The sequence below is a fragment of the Lynx canadensis genome, chromosome C2 (assembly GCF_007474595.2).
Source record: "Lynx canadensis isolate LIC74 chromosome C2, mLynCan4.pri.v2, whole genome shotgun sequence".
Taxonomy (NCBI): domain Eukaryota; kingdom Metazoa; phylum Chordata; class Mammalia; order Carnivora; family Felidae; genus Lynx; species Lynx canadensis.
In genome coordinates this window covers 38,629,246-38,656,608 of record NC_044311.2, presented here as the reverse complement: position 1 = coordinate 38,656,608, position 27,363 = coordinate 38,629,246, and the positions used below count along the sequence as shown (strand labels likewise).

Here is a 27,363-nt window from a genome sequence, read left to right as displayed (position 1 = left end):
TAATCAGACAAGAAAAAAAGATGCAAAATGTATAACAAATGGAAAGGAGAAAAACAAAATATCCTTATTTGGAAACAACATAATTGTGGAAATCCAAAAGAATCTACCAAAAAGCTATGAGAATTATTGAATAAATTTAGTAAGGCCCTGAATACAAGATTGGTAAAAAATTAATTGTATACATGTATCTAGCAACCAACAGTTAGAAAATGAACTTTGAAAGGGGTATTATTTACACCAGTAACAAAAAAAATCTAGGAATAAATCTAACCAATAATGTGTAAAAATCTTTATGCAGAAATTACTGAGAGAAATGAAAGAAAAACAAAATCCTTTTAAGGATATGTGATGTTCATGGATTTAGGTTTCAATATTCTAAACGTGCATTCTCTCCAAATTTCTCTATACCTTTAATCCAATTCCAACTAAAATGCCAGTGGGTTATTGTTGTGGAAATGGACAAGTTGATCCCCAATAAGTTCAGATGGCAATGTGAGCAGGCAAAAGTATTAATTCAAAAACAAAGCAACAAAAGCCAGGTGTTGACAAGAACGTGAGCCAACAAGGACTGCTGATGGGAGGTGCAAATTGGAACTACCAACCTGGAAAACTGTTTGGTGCTGTGTCCTGACAATCCCATAGGAATGCAAACATGGATGTACAACAGCAAAATTCATCGTAGCCGGAAACGGAACACAACCCACATGTCTATCAGTAGTAGAATGAATAAATCAACTGTGGCATATTCATATAATTAAAAAAATGAGCTACTTCTATACGCAACAACATGAAGAGTCTCACAGATGTGATGTGGAGTAAAAGAGGACAAATACAAAAGAATATATATTGTCTGATTCCATTCACATGAAACTGAAGGAAAGGTCATGTGCAATGACAGAAGTGCTGATAGCAGTGCATTGGGGTGTGGAGTATAAGTGGGAAGGGAATTGAGTAATTCTGGGGTGCTGGTAATATTCTCTTCTTTAATCTTAAATTGTAAATATGTGATTTTTACACTTCTAAGTGATTAAGCATAAAAAACATTTTTTAACATGCAAAAATAATCAGGAAGATTCTGAAGAAGGTAAAATATGGGAAAAATCTAGATCTATAAAATATTACAATGTTTTATGGATCTACATTAATTAAAAAGAGATGGTATTAGTAGAGGAATAGATAACAATAGAAACAAAGAGCAGACCTAGAAATGGACCTAAATGGAAAATGGAACTTCTGTATAATGTGTATATAAACAGTTACTTCTAATTTTGGTCAGTGCTAGATTTCAATAAACTGAGTGACTAAATCAAGTTAAAATCCTGAGTTTTCCAACAGAAGCAAATCTCCAAAACAATTAATACCATGAGTCTCCATGTAAAATGTATAGGGCAAATTCCCATTATGTCTCAACAACAGAAAAAGAAAAAAACTGACTTACCAAATACTTTTTTTCCTTTACATGTGAGGAATAGATTAAAGTTGGGGGTGGGAGCAGGGAGGAGGGGTGGGCAGGGATAACTGATTTTGTTGCTATCTGAAAAAAATCAAAAAGTTGATCACACCCTTTACTTTGTAATCTATATTGAGTCAGAGAGGTGTTTTGTTAAACTGGTACGGGATTGTAAAGGAATATATATATATATCCTTTTAAGTGATAGAAACCTTACCTCAAACCAAAAAGTGATTTCTTGTTCTTTTTTTTTAAGTTCATTTCTTTATTTTTGAGAATGAAAGAGCATGCACAAGTTGGGGAAGGGCAGAGAGAGAGAGAGAGAGAGAGAGAGAGAGAATCCCAAGCAGGCTCAGCACTGTCAACACAGAGCCTGATGTGAGGGTTGAACTCATAAACCTTGAGGTCACGTATCACCTGAGCTGAAATCAAGAGTTGGATGCTTAACGAACTGAGTCACCCAGGCGTCCCTTGTTTTTTTGTTTGTTTGTTTGTTTTTTGTTTTTTGGGGGTTTTTTTACCATCAGTACTTCATTATGATGTATGTTCTAGCCAGTAAAATTTGAAAGAGTAAAAGAAACAACATATAGGAACTGGAAAGAAAGAAACAAATTCTCATTGTTTATATGTATATGTTATCTCTGTCTACTTAGAAAACCTTAAAATTGTCTACTTCAGGTACTGAGAATACAGGGAAAAAATCATGTTTAAACTGGCATGTTGCAGAAAATTGGTAATAAATTTTTATCTTTTTGTTTCATTAAACATTGATCTACAAATTAATTTGTCATATCTTTTTTTAAATTTAAGTGCTAGTTGACATATAGTGTAATAATGATTTGAGGAGTAGAATTTAGTGATTCATCACTTGCATATAACACCCAGTGCTCATCCCAACAAATGTCCTCCATAGTGCCCATCACCCATTTAGCCCATTCCCCCACCCAACACCTCTCCAGCCACCCTCTGTTTGTTCTCTGTCTTTAAGAGTCTCTTACGGTTTGACTCCCTCTCTGTTTTTATCTTATTTTTCTTTCTGTTCCCCTATGTTCATCTGTCTTTTTAATTCAAAAGTCCAAGGATAGATTTTGCTTTGGGAGAGGTCGAACACAGATTAAGCAGTGTCATCAGGACATGGCTTCTCTTTCAGAGAGCTATTTCCCCTTAATCACAAGGTGACTAACAGCAGCTCCTGGCCTGCATCCTACTTTCTCACACAGTGAAAAGGTGGGGGTGTTTGTCCCAGCATTTCCTGCCAAGATCTCACTGTACTTCTTTGGCTCTGAATGCACCACACCTATTTCTGCACCAAACATGCTGACTAGAGAAATGCGTTGATTTGAGTGGTTTAGTCCTAAATCATATATTCTATATCTGAGTATGGAAGTGTCAGCATGTGATCTGAGAGTGGGGAAGAAGAGGGATCCCAGGGAAATCGGGGTGTGACCACCAAGAAGAAGCCAAATGGATGCTAGATGGTGAAATGTCCTCTCTACAGTACTTGAGATGGGGACAGGAGAAGAGGCTCTATGAATTTAATCTTGCATGTGTTTATTAATGTTAGAAACTGGATAGCTACTATGAACTGAATGTTTGTGCCCCCCATCCAAATTCATATGTTGAAGTCCTACCCCCTAGTGTGGTGGTATGTACTGGTGGGGCTTTGGGAGCTGATTAGGTCATCAGGGTGGAACCTTCATGAATGAGATTCATGCATGCCCTTACAAGAAGAGACATGAGAGAGATGATCTCTTTTTCTACCATGTGAAGACACAGCAAGCAGGCTGCTATTTGCAAACCAGAGAGAGTTCTCACCAGAACCTAATTGGCTGGCACTTTGATCTTGGACTTTTCAACCTCCAGAACTGTGAGAAATAAATTTCTGTTGTTTTAACCACCCAGTATTGTATTTTGCTATGACAGACTGAGCAAATGAAGACAGTGGCCAAATCTCGGTTTCTGCAAAAGTAAAGATATGATGAGGTAGCAAAGTGCTCCCCATCCCCTTTATTTTCTCCCATGGTTTTAAGTTTTTGGTGGTTATTTGGGTGACAGTGTTTATTAAGATGAGCAGGCCTAGAATGTGAAACGAGTCCTCAGGATAATTGATGATCACTGCCACTGAAGAAAGACCATCTTGTACCACGGGAGCTGTGTCTTTTTTAATCCTTTATTTCTATTACTGGCTTTAAATAATGTTTCTGACAAGATTCTGCTTTTCTTTCTGTCAACTCTCGGTAAGCAGGTATTGGGCATTATTTGTGGGGCCATAAATACATTACATGAAAAAATAATGAGTCCTTAAAAAGTCAAGAGAAATGCCTCCAGAGACATTTACCTAACACGGTGATTTATGTAGGTCTGAGAATGAAGTTTCAGAAACTTCCAAATGAAAATTCTGGAACATAAACTAAAGTCTCTTCCAAATATGTGTTTGTTGTAGCCTCTGGACACATTTCCCTTTTACTTCTAATGTGGAAGCTGGAGAACGTTTTTCATGTTCAACTTAAATTGTTTAGTTAATGATCTAAGAATAACTCTTGGGAGCATCCTTCTGCATAGCATGTTATTACTCCATTCCTCTGACTGAATTTGATGTATCTATTGTGTTCTCATTGCATAAACTGATCCCTGGGATTAATCATTTTCTTTTTACCAGCTAGAAATTGTAGACATTTAATGGATATACCTACATCAGTCAATTTAATGAGTCTCATTGTCTCGGGTTTGAAATATACTGATCATTCTGATATTGAAATATAACTGACATTCATTCTTATTCCAAGTTTTCAAGTTTTCCAAGTTTGTCCCTCCTGCCTACCTGAGGAAGGCAATCTAGTTAAAACTTTTTTTGAACAGTTTTCAGGGCCTAGGAACTCAAGTGCATCTACTGAGTAATGTCAGAAGCAGCCACACCATCTTTGCAACCTTTCCTAAAGTACACCTTAAGCAGTCACTGAGTTTCAGTTTTAGAGCAAGGAATAGTCTTTCATCCTTGTAGGAACTGTTCTATGAAGGATCATGATGGTTAATATACCCAGGTATATCTCTGGCTGCCTTGTAGCTGGAAAGGAAGATGGGATGTTGACATGGCTGCCACATCTGTCCCTGGGTAGAGAGCCAGGGTAGAGTTAGAGGGCCTGACAGGGTAGTCAGGGGGCCTGCACCCACCCCTCCAGAAGCTGCACACACAGATAAAAGAGAACATCCACTCACCAAAACAGTCACAAGATATTAAGTGGATTCAAACCTGAGTCATAATTAATGGTTTTTGGTTTCTGTTTTGTTTTCAGCTGTTTGAATTTATGAACTTCTTGGCTGAGAATGTCATCTTCTGTTACATGGGCCTGGCGCTGTTCACGTTCCAGAATCATATCTTTAATGCTCTTTTTATACTCGGAGCCTTTGTATCCTTTGAAATACAGAACATGGAGTGATGAGGGAAAAGAATAAACTACTTACTTTTACTCATTCTGTTAAATTGTTAAAGTAATTTCCTCAAGTTTACTGCAAGCCTCAAATTCCTGGCAGATATGTAATTTCTAGTTAGGAGAGAAAAGATGCTAAGAAATTCAGACCTTTATTAAGTGCTTATGGTTCAAGATAAGAAGTTTGGAAAATACTGAGAGAAATAAACGAGGAAAACTAAAGGAGAATAGAATACTCGAAAATAAATATTCAAAAGATATTGATTTTCTGAATATTCAGAGTATGTTTTAAAATTATAAATCATTTACATAAAAATATGTCAATCCATTCTTTACAGAGAAATATACTTAATCTGCAGTAGAATGTGTCAGAATATAGCCAAGATTACTAAGCTTTAGAAATATTTTCATTAGAAGATGGTAAAATCTTTTCTCCAGTGAAGACTTTGAAAATAGGATACACAGAGTAAAAATCAGATGAAATTGGCATTATGGATGTGCTTTCAATGTCTTAATCATTGTGTACATGTAAGTCTATTTTAATAAGATAGCCCTTTCCTATAAGTAAAATAACATAAAATGTAGGCCTTACTTTTAATGCAGAGGACTTTGGGAGCTCTAGGCCTGGGGTATAAGCATTCCCCAGTAGGAATGGATGTCTGTCTGAAAGGATAGTGAGGTGCTGGGGATGTCTCCAAGGACAGTCAGCAACTGTTGTCCTTCTTTCCACTTAGGAACTAGGCAGATGTCCTATCAGATCACAGGCAGGTGATCTTGACAGCCAGGAGAGCTGACCGCACTTCTGTAAGCCCTGCTCCAGCTAAGCACCTGCGTTTGCCTCTTGTCCTCTTTTCACTGAACATTCAGCTGAACTCTCCAATCTCATCAACCCTACATCATGGACGGTAGCTCCCTCTTCCCAAATAACTGCATCCTATTTAAGGACAAACTGGGATAGACAGACTATCAGGGCAGGAGTCCTGGGTGACAAAGGGGGAGAGATGACTCCCACCAATATTTTCCTAGATTTTAACCTACAAAGCTTGGACTTCAGCACAATACCTCCTAAAGCAGCAGCTGTATTATACATCTAGACAAGCAAGTCCTCTTAAAGTCAAATCAACTAAAAGAAAAACGGAAGTGAAGCTTGCTAGATACAGGGAGTATAAACTGATGGAAAGTAAGATGGCAATCATGAGCAGAAGTACATTTATCCTTTCTAAAGTGCTGCTTGAGAAGATAATGCCACAGCCTCTGAATGGTCTCTGCCTCACATTTGGTGGCAGAGTTGAGCAAAGAGTCAGTCATCAGCAACATAAATGTGATGAGAAAATTTCCAGTGATTGAAATGGTATGGGGCTAACAATTCTAAACCAAGTAGATATTCAAAGAAAAGCAGAGTTCTCTATTATTTCTGGAAAGGAGTTGACATTTAAAGATGAGTTTTGGCAGCAAGTTGGACATACACGTATTGACATATTTGTCCCTGTTTTCTGGGTCATAAAGTAGAGAAGCTTAAGAACGTAACAGTGACAGCTCATAGACTGGCACCCTCAATTGTAGCATTTTCCTCAATGTTTTTCCTTGCTTATCTATAGCTGGCAATTTTTCTTGCCAGAGCCTGCAACATATACCCCCTCTCCTTCCTCCTGAATCTGGGCCGAAAACAGAAGATCCCCTGGAATTTTCAGCACATGATGATGTTTTCAGGTATGTGAACTGTTGTGTGTTAGCACTACTGTTTTCTCATACTTTTGCAGCACCTGGAAAGCAGGAGACGTAGAGACCTCCTGATTCTCTTACCCCCATGGCATCTACTACTCTTTACCCCATCATTACCTAGTGCCATGCTGGTACTCCATAAGTTCTGAGCAACAGGGGGATTTCTCTTTCCAGAAGGAAAATAAAACTGAAGTATCTGCCAGAAACTGGCCTAGAATGGGTATTAGACGTTCCCCTAACTTATTTCAGATCAATTTTCATATCAGAGAATTTGCATAGTCATTTCACAAATTGCATACTTGAAGGTAAACAGTATGTAAATGGTGCCACATCTGTCCAGTGTTAAGACTTCTCCTTAGAGGGTCGCTGGGTGGCTCAGTAGGTTAAGTGTCTGACTTCAGCTCAGGTCATGATCTCATAGTTCATGCGTTTAAGCTCCTCATTTGGCTCTGTGCTGACAGCTCAGAGCCTGGCACCGGCTTTGGATTCTGTGTCTCCCTGTGTCTCTTTCCCTCCCCTGCTCTCTTGCTCTCTCTCTCTCTCTCTCTCTCTCTCTCAAAAATAAATAAACATTAAAAAAAAAAAGACTTCTCCTTAAAATCCCTGTTCCTTCCCTATGCAAAACTCCAGGAACTTCCCATAGTTAATACACAAGTAACTCATATCTAAGTATGTTCAGTTATTAGTTGAGAAAACAGGTATTAATTGTGCACTTACCTATTGCCCAGAGCAGTTCTAAACACGGGTGTATTAAATGACAAGCTCTCTGCTCTCAAAAAGCTATGTTCCTGAAGGTACCTTATTCCAAAAGAAAATAAACCAAATGAATTTTCTGACCCTGAACTACTCTGGGAATGGTGATTTCTTTCTGTTCAATCAATTTTCCTACCAGCAGTCTTTCCTTATTCAGAAAGCTTTTTCCTTACATGCCTTCTATGTGTGAATACACTTACATTACCCTCAGAGGCAGTTCGTGGGAATATATGTGAGAGTATAATAAACACTCTCAGAATAGAGCAAACAAATAGAATTTGGGGCATACAAGGGGATATGGAAAAACTGAGGGAAACTATCATTTATTGAATATCTACTATCTGCCGCTCACTATAGATCAGTTCTATGAAGTATATATTAAGCCACTTTGTAGATGTAGAAACTGAAGTTCAGAACCTCACACAGGTTGTGTAACTTGGCCAAGGAACAAAGCATTCCTAAATCCAGGTCTGTGAGACTCCACTTTGAACCCACCCAAGTGTCTCAAAATCCACATTTTCAGAAGTAGTACTAGGAATAAAAGGCTTGTTTCACCTTCAGTTCCCTTGTAGCCTGTTCCACACAGTAAGGGGTGGGTAGTTCCCAGGTTGAGAAGGAGTTATTTAATCAAGTATGGAAAAAAAATGAAGACCCAGAGTTTAAAATTGCCCTTGTGTGGGCCTCTGACCATGCTTCCCTCCATTTCCAGATCGGCCGAAGTGAAAGAGTCATAAAGAGAATAAGTTCAACTGACAGGTGATCTTTGACTTAGAACAGCAATGAACTTTGGAAATGAGTTGACTTCTATTATGGGTAAACAAAGGCAAGTTTGATCATTTGTAAATAGGAAGTCAGCACTGAGCTGCACTTTTGCAACCCAATTCTGGAGCTGGAAAGCACTTTTCCTTCCTTCCCATCAAAACATCCGTAGTTTTACTCCAGAGAATAACTACTTTGGCTTATTTTTAAAACTCAAGTATTATATTTTAAACAATGCTTTATTTTACAAAGATCACTTCTGAGAAAGGTGTGAGGTTTGGGATAGCCATGTCAGGGTGTGAAGCGCCTGCCCAAATGGCCACCTGGCTTGATGGTTCCTCCAGGGTTTGGCACCTTCTGTGTTTGCTTAGCTTTAGGAGTAAAGCTGTGCTAAAAACTGAGGCCAGCAGTATGTATGACCCAGGGATGTGGGTAGGCCCAGAATTTTTTTTAAAACTCTTTTGTTTTAATTGTTTTAATGCTTATTTTTGAGAGAGAGATAGATACCCTGAAAGAGCATGAGCAGGGGAGGGGCAGAGAGAGAGGGAGACACAGAATCCAAAGCAAACTCCAGGCTCTGTTCTGTCAGCACAGAGCCTGATGCAGGGCTTGAACCCATAGACCTTGAGATCATGACCTAAGCCAAAGTCGGACACTTAACCGACTGAGCCACCCAGGCCCTCCTAGGAGGCCCAGAATTTGATGGTATCTTTATGATATTCTAAGGCCAGGAGTCAGCAAACTATGACCTTTGAACCAAAGCTAGCCCACACCAATTTTGTAAATAAAGTTGAAACACAGCTACACTGTTTTGTTTATATACTGTCTTGTCTGTTTTTGCATTATAAAGGCAGAGTTGACTTGTTGCCGCAGAAACTGCATGGCCCACAAAACATAAAATATTTACTATCTGGCCTTGTTCTAAAGCATCTTCACCCTCTAGGGGGACAACAATAACCCCCATGACATAAAGGGAGTTGATATTATTAGTTTAATTCAGGAGAATGCCAATCAGCTAGTTCCAATTATCAAAAAGACTATCATGCCAAATTTTTAGGACACCTACTGTACATGATTATAATCCAGAGACTGACACCCATTGTCTTCCACACTGAGCATCTGTGTCATCTGCTGGGCATCTGTCACTCACTGTTATCAGTTCAGCAGCTTGACCTCAAAGTCAAAGTGGGCTTCTTTTTATAAATTTGACTAGATTTTTGTTTTGTATGCTGTTCACATTGAAGTGAATCTGAACAACAAAGAGATTGGGTTACTTATTCTATTTTTAATGCCATTTTAATTACAAGTTAATAATATTGATGATATTCCCAATATGATGGGAAAAACATTGGATTTTCCACTAAAAAGCTATCTTCCTAGCTTTAAAATGAAGAAATTGCAATGTTATATGGTTACATAATGGAATCATAGATATTCAACTCAAAAGTCACTGTAAGGGTGCCTGGATGGCTTAGTCGGTCTGACTTTGGTTCAGGTCATGACCTCACAAGTTTGTGAGTTCGAGCCTCACATTGGGCTCTCTGCTCTCAGTGCATAACTCGCTTCGGATCCTCTGCCTCCATCTTTCTCCACCCCTCCCCCACTCATGTGCTGTCTTTCTCTCTCTTCTCTCACTGTCTTTCTCTCTCAAAAATAAATACAAACATTTTTTAAAAAGTCACTCTAACCTTTCTAAGACCTTTTAGGAGCAATGAGTTGAGACTCAGATATAGACCAAGGTAGGATAGGCATTATTAGTCTCTTGCAGATTAAAAAGACAGAGAGACAGAGTGAGTGAGACATAGAGAGATTGGTTATCTTGCCCACAATCTCACAACCAATTAGAGATGAAAATGAGACTTGAACCCAAGCCTCTTGACTTCAAATTTAGAGCCTTCTCACCCGCATGACACTACTTCAGATTTACCCTCAAGTTCAAGAGAATTAAAACCAGGCCCTTCCTAACATAGGCCAATCCCAACATGTCTAACATGTCTCTCAAGCAAACCCAGTCGTTGACCATTTTACAACAAATCAAACATTTGGGTGACACCCTTCCCAACCATCAGTTCAAGTTGTACACTGTGCCTACTGACCCCCATTGGAGTGTAGGAAGCATCAGGTGAGTTCAGCATGTGCAGGGCAGTATTTGTCTTCAGAAAAGAGTGTTCCAGACTCAGCTTTGATTTTCTGTGTGAATTTTGACATGTTCTACCTTCACTCAGGATCTAACATTTTAAATGTATTTGCCAAGAAATAAATAATTTAAGAGGTCAACTTAAGGTAACATAAGCCAGAGGAGGAGGTAAAGAAGCAGATCACGTAGCACACTGTCTAGCATTTTGGGGGCGTATGACAACAACACCCAGAAACCAGAAGAGAAAGCCAGTCCCTTTAAAGAATATTTGCTTTAGGGGAGCCTGGATGGCTCAGTCAGTTAAGCATCTGACTCTTGATTTCAGCTCAGATCATGATCTCAAGGTTTGTGAGACTGAGCCCCACATCAGGCTCTGCACACTGATTGTGGAGGCTGGTTGGGAATCTCTCGCTCCCTCTCTCTTGCCCCTCCCCTGCTCTCTCTCTCTCTCAAAAAATAAATAAAAAATAAAAAAATTTAAAAATATTTGCTTTATAATATAGCCTAATGTTCTTAACTATGCCTAGAGTAGTTTGAGTTACCCAATAAGAAGTATGGCTTTAGTAGCCCTCTGGCAGAATCCAGTTGTCCATACTCCAAAAATACATTTATTTGGAGCCTTTCTTTACATAGTTCAAAACACTTTTCAGAGTCCTGTAGAGATTGTAAACAATGACCCTTTATCTAAAATGGGGTGTGGACTTATTTACACATTTACTCATTCACAGTCTCCAACTATTCATTCAGCAGACATTCAATGACACACTCTTGGGTAGGTATTTAGGAACAAACACAGAGATATGGACCCTGCCCTTAAGAGACTTGCAGCCTAGAGAGAGCTTGGCTTTGTGTGGACTAAATTTGGTTCACTAAGACAGTGCACCTCAGGTGGTTCAAAACTCAGTCAAGGGGCACCTGGGTGGCTCAATTAAGTATCCGACTCTTGATTGTGCCTCAGGTCATGATCTCGCAGTTTGTGAGTTCAAGTCCCATATCGAGCTCTGTGCTGACGGCGCAGAGCCTGCTTGGGATTCTCTCTCTCTCTACTCTCTCTCTCTCTCTCTGCCCCTACCCCTGCTCATGCTCTCTCTCTCTCTCCAAATAAATAAATAAACTTAAAATATATTCAAAACCCAGTCAGATCAGAACAAGAACTTTGTCTTAATCGATTACGCCTATCATCTAATAAATCCTCTTCTATCATCTTTACCCTCACCCTCTGCATACCCTTTTGGCACTGGGCAGGAGGATAGCTGGCAATGCCTGCCTAACAGAAGTGGATTCACTTGTAAAGCCAAAGAAGCTTATGCCTCAGGCTTCCTCATTCACATGGGTCCCTTCCAAGATCCTGGAGGGGCCCTGGAAGTATGTCTGATGGTATATAAAGTTGGTAAAAGATTTTTTTTGTATTATTTTTCTTAAAGAGGGTGCCCCAGATATATATATTTCCCCTGGAGGTGAAAGTTTACAAAGGGATCCCGCTATTTATCACCCATCTCCTGGCAGTGAGTGGGGCCTGCAGTGAGCATTGAAACAAGGGCTTGGTGCCGAGTAGATTGCAGTGTTTTTGAGTAAAGCTCACATTGTTCATGGGTGACAGCGCTACTGCTGTCTCCACCCCAGTCTCCACCTTTTGCCACTACAGCCAGTGAAACTGAGTGAAGCAACTGTCAGAACCCAGATTGAATTCCTCACCTGGCACAGACTAGTAATCTACACACACAAAGACTTGGAACCTGAAAATGAGGAATAGCCTCAAGTTCAGTAGTGGTCTCTCTGCCTTGGAAAGCTTTCAGTGATGCAGATTCTCTTTCTGGTAGCTAGGTTGCAGTTTAGAGTCAATTGGAGGAAGTTTACCCTGAGACATTTTTAAGGCCTTCTTTAAATTCAAGGCCAGGAGTTCGGAACTGCTTTGGTGTATCGTGTGACACCCAGCACAAAGGGCTTAAGAGGAACACTAAGCTCTCCAGAAACTGTTCCTGGTGCCCTGGAGCACAGCCCTAGTTAATGCCAGTAGTGAGCTGCCCCGCCCCAGCTCTCAGTTCCCTTGAAACCAAAGAGGCAGAGTTCTGTGGTTTAAATTAAAGGAGGAGATGTGCTTCGCACAAATTAGCTTTCCTATTGATGTGGTGCATATTACAAAGATCAGGCCTCTTGTTTTAATTCAAATCCATGTGCTACAATTTTTATTTAATTTAAAACTAAATAAGAGCCGGGAGTTGCTGGAAGGAGGGGAAATGCCAAGCCCAAGTGAGCCTTGGCAGCCCTCCTGAAACCACTGACTTGGAGACTGTGGCCTGCTGGGCTGCAGAGCCTCTGTGCAGAGCCGCTGTGCTCATCTGAACGGGAGGGAGGCCTGGAAGTGCCTGAGCAGGGCGAAGGAGCCTGACAACATGTCAGAGAACATGCTTCTCCAGTTTGTCCATTTCTGCTCCTCTTGGGAGAGACATTGGAACCCTGATGTGCGTTACTGCATAAACTAGGAAGAGTTTTAACCAGGACAGTGTGGCCAGAGTGTACCGATATAATATAAAACCTCATCCATAAGCTCATACTGCCATGAAGACAGCAGCACTAGCGTCCCCAGGCTCTGCTGCTTAATGTTGTTGTTGCTCATTTGGTTGTCCACCAGCACTCTTTATTAGCCTCCGAATGGCTGCCAGCATCAAAGGATTAAGAGAAAGTCATGGAAGAAAAACTTAAATTAAGAAAATTTTTCCATTAGCATTCATCTTTTCCCCTCAATGGTAAAAAGACCGCCACTGTTATTCAAGTGTTAGGGAACACTATGGCCAGCAGCTCACAGAACAGCAGTATTCTACAGAAGGACAACTTAAGAACCACTGTCGAGGTGGAGAAGACCACCTTTCCCCATGTCGTTTTGGTGAGCCATCAGTCAGTCATGCCATGGTCAGAGCCAACTTGAGACTGACTCAGAAGTGGCCTTTCCCAGCTGACATATCAACTGAAGCCAGGAAGAAAACAAGAGGAATTCATGAAAGTAAAGAGCAAAAGTCATTGTCTCAGCAATGCTTAGGAACAAGAATCTGTGTCTGTTACTACCCGAGCTAATGGAACTCCATTAAGCTACCAGGACTGCCTCACGACAATTAACAGCCACCATGTAAAGGGACACTCCCATGTCCTTGATCCTTGATAACCAAAAGTGCACTCCTCAGACCAGCGTTAACATCACTAGAGAGTTCCTAAGAGATAATGAGGCCAAACCTGCCTTCTAATAAGATCTCCAGGTAGGTCATGTGGATGTGAAAGTTTGAGTAGCACATCCCAGAACATAATCACAATTCATGGTTTTCTGTTCTGAACCTCTTTCTTCGATCTATTCCTTCTACCTTATTCTGTTTTGCCTTAGACCCTCCTAGATACCAGTCTTCTTGTTCTTCCTTTTGCCGTCTGATCAGCATTAACAATGTTTACCCAGTTACTGAGTTTCTTCCACTTCCTTGAGCTTGCTGAAGTCTTTCCCCCTACTCACTCAGTCTTTCCCTCTGCTCAAAACCCTTGCCATACCCACGCACCTTCACTCTTTTATTCAACTAATTTCTTTTTTTCTTCAGATCTTGACTTAGACATCACTTGCTATAGGAAGCCTCGATAACTCCATCTGGGTTGGTCCCTCTCATCTGTTTCCAGAGCACCCAATACTTCTCCTCTCTTGGTACCCTTCACATTCTACCATGAATTTTTGCTTGCCTGTTTGCAATCCCTTCTATGCTAGAAGGTTTATAAACCCACATCAGCACTCAGCACATTAGATGAAACAGAGTACCCCTCCACAAATAATTGGTAGATAAATAAGCAAATAAATGAACAACCTACAACATGTTCTACCCAACTAAAATTGTACATTACACTAAAATGACCAGTTAAGGACTATCCATTCCTGTTCTGTCAGCCCTAGGAACTCCTAATTCCAGAATTGGTCCATAGGAACCTCTCAGACCAAGCTTACCTGGTTCCACAGGTAGGAGCCAAGCAACGATAATTTTAAGGAAAGAGATCAACAACTAAAACGTTTCGTTTTTAAAAATTTTTTTTTTCAACGTTTATTTATTTTTGGGACAGAGAGAGACAGAGCATGAACGGGGGAGGGGCAGAGAGAGAGGGAGACACAGAATGGGAAACAGGCTCCAGGCTCTGAGCCATCAGCCCAGAGCCTGACGCGGGGCTCGAACTCACGGACCGCGAGATCGTGACCTGGCTGAAGTCGGACGCTTAACCGACTGCGCCACCCAGGCGCCCCAAAAGTTTCGTTTTTTAAATGAAAGAAAATATTTTCACCCTTCACTGAGTGTTGATAACAGTAAACATTGTTAATATTTCACAAAAGTACCATTTGGATCTGAGAGTATTTTTCAAATCTTTGCCTGCTTTATGTTGGAGGGATGTGTTCGTTTTTCCATTAAAAAACTAAGATCTTTCAGGGCACCTGGGTGGCTCAGCTAGTTGAGAGTCTGACTTTGGCTCACGTCATGATCTTGCAGTTCATGAGTTCAAGCCCCACATCAGGCTCTGTGCTGACAGCTCGGAGCCTGGAGCCCGCTTCTGATTCTGTGTCTCCCTCTCTCTGTGCCCCTCCCCTGCTCATGCTCTATCTATCTCTCTCTCAAAAATAAACATTTTTTAAAGAGAATTGTTTTAAATGAAAAATAAAATAAAATAAAAAAACTAAGATCTCATTAAAAACCCTGAGACTTACATGAGCCAGGTGATTTGAATCAAGATCAGGCTGACTCTAACTTCAGCTTGGGAAAAGATTTCTTTAAATGTATATACAAGGATTATTTGAGAGTCTGAGCCATCTAAGCAACAGGCTCTTTCTTACCTTGCCTCTTCCCTTCTTCATAATTCCAGAGAGACAGACTGGATGTGGTCAAGCATTCCTTGCCAGGCCTACCTCTTTGCAGTCCCCTCACTCAGAGTCCAGTGTTCTCTCACCGTCCCATGCTATATATCCTTCCTTCCCTGGCCATTTCTTGTGCAATTAATTAGGTCACTATTTCTCCCTTACCAGTGTATGGGAACTAACTATCTGCAGCATAGGCTGAGAACTTTTTCTTCATCAGAGGAGATGAACTTCCACTGAGCCCTCATCTCTCACTGTGGCCTGGGGTAGGCATTAGTGAGCAAAGTAGACAACTGACATAGGTCTTCTGAGGTCTTCAAATGGGACAGAATTAACCAGCTTATGCAGGAAATGAGACACGAAAAGTGTTTTAACTGGTGTATCAAGCAGTCACAGAAAAAGTCACCTTGAATAAGAAATAACCATGAGCACCATTGCTGTGACAGAGTAGACAGATATAGTAGGCCCATATGAATTTCAGATGCCATTAAATCCTCATAGCTTCAAAGGCTGAGAAGCATTTATTTTGGTTATGATAAATTCAGAACATCTGAGAACTAGTTTAGACCTGTGGCCAGCCCCATAGAGTTGTTTTCTCCTATTATTAGGTCAAAATGTTATCATTCTTCACTTAGCTCCAAAATAAATTTATAATAAAAATTACCAGCTCTTGAATTTTTAAGCAACAAATTAGATTCTGCCATTTGGCACACCACAATATTTTCTGAATATAAACTGCTGTTTTGGTGAAGTGCACTGAGCTCAGGCTTTCAAGCAGGCTCAGCCACACAGAGCTATATGATTAACCCTCTCCAAATTTCGACTCCCTTGGCTGTAAAATAGGATAATAATACTTACCTTAGATGTTCAATGTTGAAAATAGAACTAGAAAGTATATTTAAAATGCCTGGCATGGAACTGCCACCTAGGAAATACTCAACGGGTGGGAGTTTCTATCACTTTCTTTAACTACCACAGATGAGACAGCCATTAGTGCTTTACAGAGACATGATTCATATAAACTCACAACTGCTCTCTGGAAAACCTCCTATCAGAGACTGAGGTTTTAATTCCAGAAAATAGGCTTGACTATCATATCGCTGCCAAAGATACCATCTCAGGCCAGTGTGAAGTGTTAGTGACACACTCATGGAAGACAAGGACTCCTCTTTCCTTTCTTCCCTTCATTTAAGGACAGTTGTTGACATTCTGCCTTTCTTTCTAGCAGCGACTCACTCCTGGCACTAAATACATAAGTCAAAATGCTATAACTCCACGTACCAGTTTTTATGAGAAAAATGTGGTGTAGCCAGCCCACTCTGGGACAAACTGACCCATGCGTAATGTCACAGTCTACTTAAACATTTATTGAGTGTGCGAAAGAGGCAAGATCTTGTAGGTAACCCAATCATCCTATCTAGTGAGAGAGTGGAGCCAACAGGAGCATGCCAGCCCCTGAAAGCTACTGAGTGATGAAAGGAGACAATCCAGAGTGCCTGTCACCTCTCCCTGTTTCAAGGATAAGATTCTAGGATACAGAAAAAGAAATAATTTTATCATTTAATTCAGGAAATTTCTGTGTATGTTTCAGTTTTTCAGGATGTCCAGAATTCAGAAATATCACCAATATCTGATAATTTTAACCAAATTAACCTGTCCATTGAGGCAAACAAATAATCTACTTTATTTCCCCCCATTTTCTGCCTGAATTTGCTTACTAACTGCTTGCTTGTTTGGTTATAAAATTTTTTTTTTCAACGTTTATTTATTTTTGGGACAGAGAGAGACAGAGCATGAACGGGGGAGGGGCAGAGAGAGAGGGAGACACAGAATGGGAAACAGGCTCCAGGCTCTGAGCCATCAGCCCAGAGCCTGACGCGGGGCTCGAACTCACGGACCGCGAGATCGTGACCTGGCTGAAGTCGGACGCTCAACCGACTGCGCCACCCAGGCGCCCCTTGTTTGGTTATAATGTAGACATAACCTTAGAAAACTATCAACACACATGAACTGAGTTCAAAAAGTATGTCTGTCTGTGGCAAGCACCAATCCCTCTAATTCTGCCCTCAGGTTCTATGGATAGAGTTTGAAAGAAGTCACTTAAGATTGACTCAAGTTATATGCACAAATGAGAAAGAAGCAGTTACTTTCAATAATGCCGGTGCTAAATGTCCATAGAGCCATTAAGTAATTTAGGAATTTTTAGCGTTAGCTCTGATATATTAGAAGGATTCAAATGCTATTTGGGCAACCAAGTCTTTCACAGATAGACCAAACCTCTGTGACTAGGGCTGGGTCTCAGGCCCACTGCCCAGTCTTCCTCTGCCTTTGCCTAGAAATCTTTCTTCCTAAAGCACCAGGAACTACTTTAGAAACCCATGGTTCCACATGAGGAAAGAAACAGACACCAAGGCAGGTGCCCTGCCTGTGAATGACAGCCTTGCCCTCCCTTTATAGGATCCTCATCCCACTCACCACCCACTTCCCTTAGTGTCTGAAAAGTGTCACTGGACTTTCCTGAAGCTGTTTTTTTAAATTCCACAAGTAGGGGCGCCTGGGTGGCGCAGTCGGTTAAGCGTCCGACTTCAGCCAGGTCACGATCTCGCGGTCCGTGAGTTCGAGCCCCGCGTCGGGCTCTGGGCTGATGGCTCAGAGCCTGGAGCCTGTTTCCGATTCTGTGTCTCCCTCTCTCTCTGCCCCTCCCCCGTTCATGCTCTGTCTCTCTCTGTCCCAAAAATAAATAAAACGTTGAAAAAAAAAATTAAATAAATAAATAAATAAATTCCACAAGTAAACGTGAAAGTATGCATGTTAACAAGTATTTTTAAATGCATGCCATTCAGGAGGATTGTGTGCTATCCTTCCTCAACAGATTTCTTCCTTCTGATTGTTTTCAATTGTTTTTTTTTTCCTGGCAGGAAGCTAATTTTGGCTGCAAAAGGAAATGGGGGTTTTGACAGGAGAGTCTAAAATGGGTCATTCTGGATTAGGGGAGACTGATGCTGAGAATAGGAGAAAGAGAAAGAAAGAGAGTAAGAAGTCGTGCAGAAAGAGTAGGGGAGGAGGAGCAAAAGGGAAAATAGCTATTTTAAAATGTTGCCTCAGATTGATCTTCTGCTTAGGAGAGGGGAAGAAAATTTTCTTTTTTGCATTTTTCCTTAAAACTCAAATTTAAGATAACCATGATTCTTTTATCTTTGTTGTGAGTTAAATATTCAAAAGGGGGGATGAAACAGATTGATAACCAGCCAAACATTTATTATGTAACCTTGGCCACTCCTAGCCCCTATTTTCTCACCTGTTGAAAAAGTATTCTGTGATGCTACAGGGACATGTAGGAGAAAGAGAGAGTTAAGGTAGAGAGCTTTAGGATAAGCTAAGCTGCTGGAATTCAGAGACTCTCAAAATTCACTGGTTGAACCATAGTAGTAAATCCTCTCTGGTTCGTGTTACAGGCCAGGGTTGATATTGACATGGAAGCAGGGGAAATGATGCCTCTCCTCTAGATGGTGACTCAAACATCACCAGGCTCTTTCCATATTGTAGCATCATAATTACCTAAGTCAAGAATTCTAAAAGTGTGGTCCCTGGACCAGCAGTATCAACACCACCTAGGAACTTATTTGAAATATACATTCTTGGGCCCCACCATAGACCCACAGAATTAGATACTCTGGGGCTGAATGTCAGCAATCTGAGGTTGAACAAGTCTTCCAGGTGATTCTGATGTAGCTAAAGTGTGGGAATCACTGCTACAGGGACTCCCTGTGATTTATAACTGGCCAATGGAAGAGGAAAGAGAGACTGGAGTAGGAACATCCACTTCATAGAAGCCTTGGCCCGGTAGTGACATCTGTCACTTTTGCTCTTGTTTCACTGTAAGAACCTCCCATCTGTCTATACCTAGCTGCAAGAGATGGTAGGAAATGTGGTTTATGCAGTTACAGCAGCATACCATGAATGATCAGAATAGGTTAAATAGCCATCTTTGCCAAAATAGCCCTCCACAGTAGGAACATTATCACCATTTATAACATTGCTCCTATGGAAAAAAGCAATCCAGTGTCTACACTAGGATTTCTCAACCCCAGCAAACTATTGACATTTGGGGCCAGATCATTCTTTTCTGTGGGGGCTGTCTTGTACATTATGGGATGTTAAGCAGTACCCTTGGTCTCTACCTACAAGATTAATAGTAGTGTCCTCTGCCCCCTAGTCGTAGACAATCACGAATGTCTCCAGACATTGCCAAATATTCCCTGAGGGGACAAAAATCACCGAAGTTGAGAACCACTTGTTTGAACAGAAAACTTATAAGTTGACTTTTGAAATGGCAACCTGGCCATAAGTTGGGTACTACTTACCAAATATTGGCTTTCTTCTGATCTGTTAGCCTTTCTTTTGAAACTCTGTTGAAGATTTCAGCTAGTGGCAAGGATTATTCCACAGTTTACTACCACATCCACCTTACTTACATAAAAATAAACTTCCAAAGCCAGAGGCATCTATGCATGTTGACTCAGAGCCGTGACAGAGCTAATCCTATTTACAGTACCCTTCCTGGCTGCTCAAGGCATCCAAAAACAAACTTCATTTTATGCAAAAATATACCAAAGTTATGTTGCATTCCTTCTCAGTGACCTTAAGTTTAAATGATTCAAGTTCAGGAAGAGAGATGAAGGAAAGAAAGTTCTGCTTGTCTAATACAGATTTAGTTTTAAAAAAAACTCCATTTATTTTGAATTCAGTGGAAGGCTTTTCCACTGAAACAATCTGTTGGTATCGCTTCCATGTGATAAAATGATGTTGAACTGAAAATGGAACTGTGTAGCAAGGTTGTACTATCCTGGAAAATGTATTTTGAAACCAGACTGACATTTTTGCTGAAAGTGGTTACTTACCCTTTGCAAGGTCATGGGACTTCCACAAGGGTAAAAGCAATACATAATTCAATTGTAGGTCCACTGTAGGGTTTGATTTATCAGATTAATGATAAGAAAGTGTAAAATCTTTGAAATCAACCCCCTAACAGTACTCTAAATGAAAGGGAAAAAAGGATCGCAATTGATTATATCCCAAATGGAGAGAAAATCAGCAAAATAACTCATCTTAGAGATCTTTCTTTTAAGGGATGGGTCAGTTTCTGTGTCCATCTACTGCTCATTTTCTTTTGGGTTCCAGCGTGTTCCAAATGCAAATATGACCTTTCCCTCCTCCATTCATTCATGGATTCATCCAGTAGCACTAGATATGCTTTCACCGTGCTTGCTTTCTTGTGAAGGGACACGGATCTTAAAGATTGAAAAATAAGCATGATAATTTATTTCAGATGTTAGTAAGTGCAATAAAAGACAGGCAAAGAAGACCTGGGTGAAAGTGGAGGATACTTGGATGGCATGGTCAGAGCAGCCTTTCTGAGGACTGAGATGAGGAAGAACAGCCAAGGGGCAGTCTGGGAGGAGGTGGAGGCAGGAGGAGCAGCAAGTACAAAGGCCTTGAGGCAAACAGACTTGGTTTAAAATAAACTGTATCTTCCTACACTTTTCAAGCTCCAAACTTCCCTCCCATCTTCCCACTCTCCCCAGTAAAAAGACTAACCTCTCCTTTGAACTCCAGACTCTTAGATCCAACTACCCACTCAGTGTCTTCATTTGGATGACCAACAGGCATCTTGGATTTCAAATAGCCAGATCAGTATCCTTGATATCCCTCCTAAACCAACATGCATTTCCCACAGTTTTCCCCAATTCTTCTAGTGGCTCAGGCCTTAAGTTCTTGGAGTTTTGTCTTCTTCTCATACCCTTCATCCAACCCATCAGCAAATATTGTCAACCTTGGAATTAGTCAGGCATCTGCCATGCTTCCACTCTAGTCTGATTCTCTTTCATTTCTTACCCACACTAATGCAGCAGCCTCCTGACTGACCTCCTACCTCCAGTCTTGATATCAGTTTGGTTTTTTTTTAATGTTTATTTATTTGGGGGAAACAGAGAGACAGAGTGCAAGCAGTGCAGGGGCAGAGAGAGAGGGAGACACAGAATCTGAATCAGGCTCCAGGCTCCAAGCTGTCAGCACAGAGCCCAACACGGGACTTGAACCCACGAAGCGCAGGATCATGACCTGGGGTGAAGTCGAATGCTCAACCAACTGAGCCACCCAGGTGCCCCAATATCAGTTTTTGATAGCAGGGCCAGAGTGATGCTTTTAAGTAGAATAGATCATATCATTACCCTGCCATGAACCTTCCTGAAATTTTCCATCTCAAAAAAAAAAAAAAAAATTCAGTCAGTGTGCTGGGTGTCACAGTCAGTTAAGTGTCAGACTTTTGACTTCAGCCCATGTCATGATCTTGCAGTTTGTGGAATCCATCCCTGCAATTGGTATCTGCTCTGGCAGCACAGAGCTTGCTTGGGATTCTCTCTCTCCCTTACTCTCTCTGCCCCTCCCCTGCTCACACTCCCTCTCTCTCTCTCAAAATAAATAAAATAAATTCTAAGAAAATAAAAATTTCAAAAACCTTGCTATTCAAGAGCCCAGAATGATCTGGCTCTGTTACCTCTTTGGCATTATCTCTTTCCACTCCCTACCCCCTGCCACATTCATTCCATTCCAGCCATGCCAGCCCCTTTGCTGCTACTTGAACATACCAGACATAACCTTACCTCAAGGACTTTGCATCTACTGTTCCAGTAGCATGGAATGCTTTTTTTCCCAGGTACCCACACGATCTCTCCTCATTCTATTTTTTTTTTCTCCTCATTCTATTACAGTCTCTGCTCAAAAATCACCCAGCCAGAGTGGCTTTCCTAACCACCCTAAACACAGTTATTCAATTTATAAGTATATACTGAGTTTCATGTTTTGAGTACTGTGAGCATAAGGAAGATGTAATTCCAGCCTTTAAAAGATTAAGAGTTGAGAGTAAATGACAAATTAAACCACTGATTCATTTCCGAATATCATTTACTAATACAAGTGGCATGACAATATGTTTTATTTCTAAGAAAGAGAGAGGATTTCTAAGGATTTCTAGGAAAGAGAGAACAATGTGGACTGGAGTATTCTGGGGAAATTTCATGGGGTAGAATATATGCAGAAAGAAGTGAAAGGGATTGACAGTGGGGGCATGGCACAGAGGTAAGGACAACAACTGTTTATGGGAAGAGATGAAGAGCATCTTGTTGGTATGAAAATTCTCACTAGGAGAAGAGGAGGGAAAAGTGGGGTAAGGTTCTGATTCAAAGGTTTCTGTGGGCTGTGGGAAGCCACTTATGGTTGCTGGGTCTGATCAGAACCTGATAAAGCTAGGTTTTAAAGAAACTGTTCAGAGGAATATAGTCTGGAAAGAGGAGAGGATGGAGGCTGTGAGGCCAAGGTACCAGAGTGTTGGCCAGCAGCATAGTCAGGGTCTAAGGTAATGGGCCTTGGACCTAGGTGGTACAGTGAGAAGTGAGAGGAGCCTGAGATATCATGTAACCCATTCTCCACTGAATCCAAATCTCTAGAGTCAGGACACTAGCATCAATAGCTACATATATTTTTAAGTTCCAAGCTGATTCTGATGGGTACTACTACTTAAAGACCATAAGTTTCATCTTAAAAACCTCCATTTAGATATGAGACAATACAGATCCCAATAACGCAACCTGCCTATGACCAAACAACGTATTAGGAGCAGGCCTGAGAACAGATCCCAGGTCTCTTGATTCTCAATATAAGGTTTTAAGAGTCTCAATAAATAATAAAAGGGCAGAAGCTGAACTTGCAGAAACAATTACTCAACCATTTCATTAAACTAGAAGGTATCAATTGTTTTTCTATATGTAATCTGGAATCAAAAACAGAACATTCATGCATTCATTGGTCAATAAATATTTATTGAGCACCTATTATGTGCTTGGCATTGCTATAAGTGTTGTGGATAAACAACTAGCCAATTGCAATGTAATGTCATAAGTCCCCTGATAAGGGAAGCACAGGTTGTACGAGGCACATAAATTAGTCCAACCCAGGCCCAGACCTCCGAGGAGGCTTCGTAGAGAAATTAGTGGCTCATTTGAGCTCTGAAGATTAGTTGGAATTAGGTGAAGTCTAGGTGAGAGTTATAAAAAGAAAGAAGTGGAGAGAATTTGGATGGGAGAAAATGACTCAGGTATAGAAAACCATGTATGCAAAGACTTCTTGTGTCCCACCATTGATTATAGCTCCTTAAACATTACATATCTGTTGACAATCGTTTTGATTTGGACCCTCATGAGGTTTAGAAATCTTATCTTTTTCTTCATCAGACTATACATGCAAATATACACTTTACACCTCTAATGTACCTTATCTCCATTTACCTGTTAAGAGAGTCATATTTGAAGGATCATGGGCCCTGCAAGAGAGGAGCCCCAACTTCCTCACTATTGCATATACCCACTGTGTCTTGGGTAATGTATAGCACATAGTGAATGCTCAGTAATTTAGTTTTTGACTGTTGTTTTGTACTTTTAGTAAAAGTGCCTTGGGGAGTACTTATAGTCCTGTGATTTAAATGTAGCTGTATCTGACCTTCAACCATTCAGAACGCATTTGCAAATTTATAGCAGATTAAGTTTCAGTTTTGCTCTTTAAAGATAAACAGGAAGCTGCATATTTTCTGCAGCAGGGGTCCTTGCTAGGAAGCTTTCCTTAGTTCAATAGTCTTCTATTGTTATGAATAGAACATCAATATAATTAACATAAGAATCCCTTAGAGGCCAATTTTAAATGAAACCACATTTAATTGCAGGTAATTCTTTTATTCCCCAAGATGAGGCTAACTTTCCAACCGAGTATGTGAAATATGTCATATCTCTGCAAAGTAAACCCATCTAAAATGTAATAGTATAGTCTATCAACCCCCAAAGGTATAGAATCATTTCCATTAGTTGATGAAAGCTAAGAGAAAAAGAAAGGTAAGTCCAAAGGGTCAGTGTACCCATAAAACAAAACAAAACACAAGTTTTGACAATGAATTCTGGATTTTCTGAGTTTCCAAGCAAAGTGGACATATTCTTTAGAAATAGTGTTTTGCTAAAAGAAACTCCTAAGTCAAAATTAATTTTTCATTTCTAGTATTTTGCTGATAGGTGAAGTAATTTATTTCAATCCTAAAGCCCTCTGTTTCCCAAATCCATGGTAAGTAGATAGGATAGGTGTACACAGAATCTCCACAAAGCAAATGGACTGAATTGTGTCCCCTCAAATTCGTATGTTGAAGTCCTAATCCAACATGATGGTATTTGGGGATGGAGTTTGTGGGAGATAATTAGGTTTAGATGATGTTATGAGGGTGGGGCTCCTGTGATAGCATTATGCCCTTATAAGAAGAGACACCATAGAGAGCTTGCTTTTGCACAAGAAGGTAGCCTTCTGAAAGCCAGGAAGAGAACTCTCGCCAGAATCCACCATGCTGGCACCCTGATCTTGGCCATCCCCACCTCCAGAACTGTGAAAAATAAATTTCTGCTATTGCAGCTACGCAGTCCATGGTATTTTGCTACGGCAGCCCATCTGGTATTTTGTTATGGCAAACTAAGACACATGTATATTGAATGAAGCAATGAATGGCCATTGGTTTGGCAATAGTCTAGGCTGAAAATGTGTGAGAAGTAACTTCAGAATCATAAAGGATGAGTGGAATATAGGCACTAGTTTTTATCTGGAGTTCTAAAATAGCCTACCTTTGTCCACTTATAACCTCACCTGTCTCAGTTCCATGCTTCCCATGGTGCCAGGCTGTCTCACAAGTGGTATGTGCCATATGTGGCACATTTGACCAGGGCTACAGACAGATGATCCCCTGGCTAAAAATATCCTCTTTCTGTGGTTTGTCAGATGATCATCACATGGAGAAAGCATCCTCTTGTCAACATTTTGGAGTTTGGCTCTTTTAGCAATGTATCTCAAACCTGCCAGAAGTAAAAGGCAGTGGCTGAACTTTTCCTTTTTTTATTTCTTCAAAGATATTTACACTGAATCTCCTGTAAATAGAAAGTTTTATATAAAGGATATGTCTCTTATGAAGTCAGATAACACCTATCTTTTGAGTATAGTTTTAAACCAAGAACTGCTCGTGTATAGATAATTTAGATTTAAGAGCATAGTTACACTAGTTTAACATAACACATTATTAAACATATTTAGGAAAAGAAATGATTGTATACTTTCTTGCCCTTGGTATCTAACTTGAAAGAGTTTACAATAAGCATGGTGTAACAACTTTTTTCTGTTATTCCAGTCTTTACTCTCTTCTTTCTCACAAAAATTCAAAGTTGAAACACACACACACATATTCAATAAAATAAGAAATACTTAAAGTGTCATCACTTAATATTTCTAATTCTCACCAACTAATTGGGGAAATGCTGCTTTATTTCTAGCAATGCGAGCTTGAAGAGAAGAGAAAATGAAAAGATTACTTTCTATATCTAATCTTATACTGTGATTAAACACTGTGAGGAGCTTTACCTTGACCTATAAATTCTCTCCTCTGATACAGAAGTCTGTTGCAAGAGTTTCTTTTAGTTTTTGTTCCCTAATGACACCATTTGTATTTCCTGGAGAGGACATTATGAAAATATTCCCCAGTATTAATGGTTATTAATATCCCTACTCTTTTGTTTCCAGCTGGGTCTGAGTGCAGGAACATCTCTAATGGAGGACTTTTCTTCTCAAGTACAGGCATCTCAAGTGTTCAGAATTTCTGATGTATAAGAATTTTTTATATTAATATCTACTTCAAATGTTATCTCCCTTATCTTCAGGCAATTTCCTTGTCTACATGGAAATTTAGAATAATTTCCTTCCTCCATTACATTTTGTTCCTTGAAGGTATTTTATAATCGGAGTACATGTTCCTCTCTCTTTTGAGGTTTCCTTGTTTCAGGCAAAATATGTTAAGTCTCTCTAGCCTAACCCTCTGAATCTTGTGTTATGCCACTTGTCTCTTGTATATTCGTGGTGTGGAGATAAGAAAGGAACATCATATCTAAGTTGGAAAGCCAGGGATATAAACCAGGCTATAGTTTTCTTCATTCTATCCTGTGTCCGGTTTCTTTTTCTTTTCTTTTTTTAAGTTTATTTATTTATTTTGAGAGACACAGGGACAGCGTGAACAGAGGAGGAATATAGAGAAAGGGAAAGAGAATCTCAAGCAGACTCCATGCTGTCAGCACAGAGCCCAATGCAGGACTCAAACTCATGAACTGTTTGATCATGACCTAAGCCAAAACCTGAGTCAGACACTTAACCGCCTGAGCCACCCAGGCACCCCCACTGCATCTAACTTCTAAAATTCTTTTAATGTATGAATAAAAATTTGGAAATTTAGATGCAGTAAATGTTATAATAAATAGACCATTGAAATCTTATGTATGTGATTCAAACCTTCGTATAAAAACAGCCAAATCCCTACCTGTTAGACTTATTCTTGTTGTCCTTATAAATGTTTATTTGACCTGTTACTTGATATAACAAGGCCCATAAATGTCTCACAAGTCTTGTGTTACCCAAGAGAGATCTTCCATTTTAACTTTTTTACTTTACTATGTGTGCTTTTACTTCTTTTTCAAAGCCTTCATCTCTGTTTTTACTTGTATCATCATACTCCGATTTGAAATTTTAACATACCTCTTGGAAATATGTTTAATGTGGATTCATAAAAATTCACTTATTATTATTAAAGAAGAAAAAAACAAGAAAAAGCAGGTTTATTAGGTTGTTTAGATTATAGACAGTGTAACAGTATGTACTCAGGCTAACGTAATTCTTAAACAGTTTTTAATTATTTATTAATTTCAGTGGTCCATAGGCTTGGTTTTTCTTATTATCTCACACATTTGATTTTTTAAAAGTAATTGTGCCCAGAAAGATTTTTTTGTAGATATAGGCAATATTATTCTAAAACTTTATGGAAAAGCAAAAAACTTAGAATAGTTAAAACAGTTGCAGAAACAAAATATAAGAATCATTATACCCAATATTAAGGCCTACTATATATTTACAGTAATCAAGTTGGAGTGCTATTAGATAAGGGAAAGATACAGAGAAAAATGGGACAGAATAGAGAATCCAGGAATTGATCCACACAAAATACCCAACTGATTTTTAACAAAATTGCAAAAGCAATTCAATGAAAAAATTAAACATTCACAGGCAAAAAATAATAATAATAATAAAACCTCAACCTAAATTTCATACCTTATACAAAAATTGATTCAAA

The 27,363-nt window shown here is 39.8% G+C and overlaps 1 protein-coding gene across 1 annotated transcript in view; it reads left to right on the top strand.

The window, feature by feature from the left end:
- The window catches only part of SLC9A9 (solute carrier family 9 member A9), a 575,498-nt gene that overhangs the window by 339,960 nt on the left and 208,175 nt on the right, over positions 1-27,363 (top strand). Inside the window, exons 10-11 of the mRNA XM_030330596.1 lie at positions 4,744-4,857; positions 6,477-6,588. Coding sequence (XP_030186456.1) covers positions 4,744-4,857; positions 6,477-6,588 — 226 coding nt within the window. The remainder of the gene's footprint in view (positions 1-4,743; positions 4,858-6,476; positions 6,589-27,363) is intronic.